This window comes from Macrobrachium nipponense, chromosome 19 (assembly GCF_015104395.2).
Source record: "Macrobrachium nipponense isolate FS-2020 chromosome 19, ASM1510439v2, whole genome shotgun sequence".
NCBI lineage: Eukaryota > Metazoa > Arthropoda > Malacostraca > Decapoda > Palaemonidae > Macrobrachium > Macrobrachium nipponense.
Window position 1 is genome coordinate 20,433,484 of NC_061088.1, and position 6,350 is coordinate 20,439,833.

Genomic DNA, 6,350 nt, shown 5'->3' on the forward strand with positions numbered 1-6,350 from the left:
AGGATTGTGAAGGAAATTTATAAAATAATATAGTAGATGCTAAAGTTCGCTTTATAGGAGGCCAGGGAGGGAAGAAGGAAATGCACAGATATTAAGGAAGCGCCTCAGTGGCGTGGTTGGAATGGTGTTGGCGTGCCACCTCGGTGGCCGTGAGTTCGATTCCCGGGCATTCCATTCAGGTGTGAGAGATGTGTATTTTTGGTGATAGAAGTTCACTCCCGACGTGGTTCGGAAGTCACGTAAAGCTGTTGGTCCCGTTGCTGAATAACCACTGGTTCCATGCAACGTAAAAATATCATACAAACAAACACAGATAATAAGGGTATAAGGAAGGTAGTAAAGATGAAGACCAGACTAAACATGCTGGAGTTTAAATGCAGAAGTAAAAGGAACAATGAAGACATGAGATGTGAATTGTTTTTAAGGGAAGAGCAGGAAATAACAGAATATATATATATTTCACTGAGAAAGTCTTCAAGAGCTGACTTTAAAAGCCCTGAGGAGAATGAACTAGAAAACTATATACACATAAATATATATATATATATATATATATATATATATTATATATATATATATATATATATGTGTGTGTGTGTGTGTGTGTGTGTGTGTATTATATATATATATATATATATATATATATATATATATATAACTGTATTATTTATTAATAGACAGCCAATGAAAAATGAAATTAACCTTTTGTTTTTTGGTAACCCTTAACTTTGATTTGATAACTTTGATGTACATTAATTCTCGAAAAAAAAAAAAACACATGTTAGGGATACGGGAAAATAAAAAAAATTAAGTGAGGAGAGAGAGACGAATGCAATTGCTGTTGCTTTACCTATCTCTGTCCTTTGAGCTTAGACATTCGGGACCACAATAAGCTAAAGTAGAATTCACACTACCCGTGCATTTGATGTCTGGGCCCGTCCTCTACGACGCTCCTGATTGGCTGTTGATAAGCCAGTCACAGGGCTGGCTACTCTCAGTCTCTCGAGAGAGTTCACATAGGTAGGATGTGTGTTCCTCCTCTCCTGAGGGATACGTCTTTCTAACGTATACCTCAGGAGAGGTGGAACATAGATTCTGCCCACGTGAATTCTCGAGAGAGACTGAGAGTTTCCAGCCTTGTGACTGGCTTACCAACAGCCAATCAGGAGCGTCGTAAGGGACGGGCCTAGACATCAAATGCACGGTTGATGTGCGTTTAATATAGCCCATATCTCTCGAAAAAAAGGCTAAGGACCTGTAAGACAACAGTGGTAGAAGTCATCGAAACAAGGTTTTTTTAAGAAAGAACATTAAGAGGCAGCCAGTTCCATGGTAAATAATGTGTTCTCATCAACAGCAAAGTAACCGTGACAAAGGTAACTAGAACATTCTTCATAGCTGTTGAAGGAGTTCTGGACCTCTTATCAATATCCTTCACATATCCTCAAGAGAGCGAGGAAAAGGGGAAATCTTTTCGTAGACATCCTGTTTATTCTTTTTTTTCATTACGTAACAATAAACACACAACATGAAGAATTTATATATATATATATATATATATATATATATATATATATATATATATATATATACACACACACACACACACACACACACACACACACATATATATAATATATATATATATATATCTATATTATATATATATATATATATATATATATATATATGATATATATATATATATAATATGATACGTATATATATATATATATAACTTCATATGTGTACAAGAGAAGAGATTTCCATATTACCACTATGCATGGTCTGGGTTAAATTTAAAATTCATTGTCCATGTGATTTCTGTTAATATCATTAACAACGTACGAGGAGGAGCAACAATCCTTATCTATGCACTGCTGTAGTTGTAGTAGAGGACACGGCTAAACGCTAACGCTTCTAAAGAAATCTCGTTAGTATCTTCGTAACGGTCGATCTGCTTTCCTCTGTTATCATTGTCACTGGTCATCTAGTGCCATATCCTGAGTCTTCCCTCTCATATCCGGCTTTTAACCACAAGATTCTTGATAAGGAAACGCTACCTGAAGACCGTACATCATTCTCGTGTCGAGGACGGCGAACTTTCCAAAAAATGCCCTTTTGTTAAAAAAAAAAAAAATTTAAGCAAGGTATACACATTTTATACCTTAATTAGAAAGCCTGGAAACCTATAACGCACAATTTGCATGAACCTTAGTTATTTTTAGTTGGTTAATTTTTCTGTTGACTGTTACGTAATGGTTCTTTTGAACTGAAATAAGGATCACATGCAAAATTTTAAAATGTCCAATGGGACAGCGCAGTCTTCTGTATGAATATTTATCATTCATAGAAGAATTAAAATATTCTACCACATAATTTGAAAGTGTACACTAAATCTCGTTTGCAAACATATTTATTGTCATATTGGAGTAATGTACACATTCCTTATTGTATTAAATACTCAATTTTTGAGTAGGCCAATTTACATTCACACTTGAATTAACATGGTAACAAAACTAACCATAGAAAATAAAAATATATAGAGATAATACTAACGATTATGACTTCCATCAGATCGTAGAATATATGACTTGGCTAGTTCAGTGAGTAGCAGAGTTAAAAGGATAAAATCATTGAACTGTTATCTATACACAAAAGATATCCATGTTACATTTGAATTATAATTAACTCGATTAAAAACATCATGATAAAAGTAATGTTTTTATTTAAATATTTATCGAATTAAATAATTGATATTACGTTGATCAAATTGTAATATTTTAAGGATTAGTCAAAAGAATGGCTGATAACGCCACCGAATCGGCTCTAACACAATGGAATCACTTCGAGTACCGACTTCCGGCACCGCTCAGTTCTTGTTGTATTTGTGTTGCGACTAGGAGACCAAGGCCCTTCTCCGTTCAAGGTTACGCCTCCTTATAGGATATGCCCGTGTCCTATTTAGTTTTATCGTGAATTAAGACGGCTTCATTAACGCTTCAAAATGGAGCCCATGATGGTAGACGAAGCCACCAGACTGGGAGATATGGTAGACGACGGTAGAGCTGAGGCAGTCTGTGTATTGAACACCAAACCCAATCCAATCATCGAGGACTACGTTATATCATCCAATGTTCTTGGCCTGGGCATCAACGGCAAGGTCGTAGAGTGTTTTAGCAAGAGAGACGAACGGAAATATGCTCTTAAGGTGGGATTTCTAATCTCCGTAAAACCCTGTCCTTTTTTACCTTATATTTTTTTTCTTTAACCCAAAGTATCCCAGCCAATCTTATAGGCTACCTACCTAGATACCCTGAAGCCCCCGATAGCCAAGGTACTCAGGTCATGCCCCTACTTAACCCTGACTACCTTTCTCAATCAGGCTTAGGGTCACAAACAGGTTAAAATTGTGACCGACGGGAGTCGTAGTTAGGTAGGTACCTAAACTTAGCCCAAAAGTCTCACCGCTTAATCTTTTGTTAAGGTAGCCTATCAACATTTCCACAAGTTGCGTTACCTAGCTACCTATGTAGGAGTTTCGTATTGGCTTATAACTTCTGGGTTATCAGTATTTATATTAATTTCATAGCAAGTTGGAATAGTTCTGCTCTATGTAATGGTCGAATGACCTGATGTTAGCCCATGAAATGTAAAGAGTAGCTCACATGTTGGTTAGAGAGTTAGGGTAAACAACCGCATGGACTGGCCCAACACACCGGAGATGGGCATCAGTCACGACTTGTTGTTGGTGAGAGATGGAGCTAAAGACCTTTACTCTCCTTTCAAAGTAAGTAGCCTATTTTCTCCAAAGTTAGAAATTAAGGCCAAATTTAAAGCTTTAAACAGGGTAGTTAAAAGGGTGGCCAACACAGTGCAAATTTCCCCAAAACACTATCGAAATTTTTACTTACGCTTAAATATTTTAGAAGATTGACGCCATCCCGATGTTTGTGGAGTCACTTGTGTCAACAAACTTCCCATTTCCTGTGATAAATCTGCACACCACTTGTACCCATAGACGCTGGGGCACTTTCATCACAACAATCGGAACACGGTCACTGGCCATGACGTTTTTAAGGAAACTACTGTTTTGGTAGAAGACAACGACGAAGCGTGCACTAGATAATTGTTTAAATATATAGTAAAACATCAATATTTTACATATTTATGATGATTAATTTGAAAATATTCATTATTAAAAAATTAACTCGATTCTGACTCAAATTTAAGTAATTATTTTTCGGAATTAGAACTTTCTTTTAAGTCCTGTATTATGACATCACGACATCTTGACTTTCATACCTGTTGTAAATGAATTGCTATATACTCAACTTTCTTGCAGAACAGTTTACCAGTTATTCATGCAGATTGTTATCAGCAATTCTTGTAATTGTTATACTAATCTTCATGCGCATAGGGTAAAAAACCGCATGGTACAGGGGTGGACCATGTACAATCAATGTGTACAACCCCCCAAAAAATACATTATAACGCGTCCTGACATCAGAGATGGGCATCAGACGCGACTTGTTGTTGGTGAGAAACGGAGCTAAAGACCTCTACTCCGGTGTCAGGACGCGTTATAATGTACTTTTCTTGGGGTTGTACACATTGATCGTACATGGTCCACCCCTGTACCATGCGGTTTTTTACCCTATATCTTTATCATTTACTTTTTGGATATATGAAGATGTTTTACTGTCGGATTACCGCCGTAGTGTGACGCAATCGCTTTCACTCCCTGAGCCTCTGTCTGTTTTCGCACCATAAGAAATTAATGAGGCCGAATTTGCAATGACCAGAAAGTCGTGAAAAGAGGAAAATTAGCATTGAGGAGCATATGTTATTATTGAGAAAAATGCAAATTTATATAATAGCTAGCTTGTAGAAAATACTTGATTACAAAAAACTTGATTGACAACTAAGCAGCATACCTACTATGGGTTTCAGAGACAGTGCAAGCACGTTTTCTGGCAATATTCCTGTAACGAACACTCATATCAGAACGCGATTTTGCTATAGTGTATTACACCCAGTGCCGTAATTTATAAGGGTACCGTGAATCACTAATCGTAAAGAATAACGACACTTGTCTTTGTACCAAGAGACAAAAACTCCATTATCCAGAAATGGATATGAACACATGTAAAAAGCTCCACTTACCCTCTCCCCCCACCTCCACTGCCACCCCTGTATTTCTTCCTTCACCTTCCTTTCTCTCTCTCTCTGTTGCCAATTGGTATGTGTTCACCCTCCAAACTGGGTATAAGACTTACACAAAACGTGGAAATTGGTGAAATTAGCCTATGTATTGAAAGTATATATACATAACTATTAAAGCAATTTTATCATTACAGCAATTTTATCATTACAGCATTACAATGACAACTAGAATTCATGGAAACAGTTTATGATAATGCATCGGCGTATGTGTGAAGCTCCACTAATGGGGCAACGATGATTTTGCCATTCTTAGCATGCAAACATTATAGGTTACATTTATTTCTGGCATACAGTTATTATAAAAATCAAAATACTAATATAGACTTTAATCAATGAAAAGTGCTAGCAAAAAAAATACATATATATAATCACTAATCGTCGTCTGCTCCGAGATGGTTTTTGGCAGCCAGATGTACGACAAGGTTAGAAACATTGGATTGTATCTACTTTAGAAATATCTGTAATTTTTCGGGGTAATTTGGTTGCAAAAAAGGGATAATAGACATGAATTAAATAAACATTCTGAAATAACAAAGTAAAGTTAAACTAAATAATGAGTAAAGTAAACAATTAAGGGAATAAAGCTTTGCACATCATAAACAGTGTCGTCGTCTGCTGCTCGTAACTGTGTTTGTGGAGTGAGCGCTTAGGAACCAGGAACAGCAACGTGGTTCAAGTGCAATGTGGAGTGAATTAAGACCAAAATGTGTATAATTACAATCAAATAAGCTCTGTGGAGTTTCAGTTGTGATGGCAGTAAGGATAAAACCACCGATTACAAGGTAAAAATGAATTCAGTTCAAACCATGACCCCGGGAATAACAAGTTCGATACTTTCACTAATATAGGCAACAAAATGTTGTTTTATTGTGCTGATTACAACTGCAATCTTGAGTAAGATCAATAAACGTTACATATATACGCTAACATTGTTCAAATGAGTGCTGGGAAGGCTAGGAAAGATGGTGGACAGTCCGTGATTAGACCGGCCAGCCACACGATAGCCGCCGTATTGGATTTCAAAACTGCCTTGAGAACATATTTTACGAAGAGCGTCACATGCTTATCTTAGTTCGTATGGGGTTTTCATATATCACATTATGTTGACGAAACTTCAATCTTTT

At 36.6% G+C, this 6,350-nt stretch overlaps 1 protein-coding gene across 1 annotated transcript in view; it reads left to right on the forward strand.

Annotated features, from left to right (window-relative positions):
• The first annotated feature begins 2,850 nt into the window (after window positions 1-2,850).
• The window catches only part of LOC135214731 (MAP kinase-activated protein kinase 2-like), a 94,014-nt gene continuing 90,514 nt past the window's right edge, over window positions 2,851-6,350 (forward strand). The window contains exon 1 of the mRNA XM_064249072.1: window positions 2,851-3,211. Within this exon, the coding sequence (XP_064105142.1) occupies window positions 3,008-3,211 (204 nt within the window). The 5' untranslated portion in view covers window positions 2,851-3,007. The remainder of the gene's footprint in view (window positions 3,212-6,350) is intronic.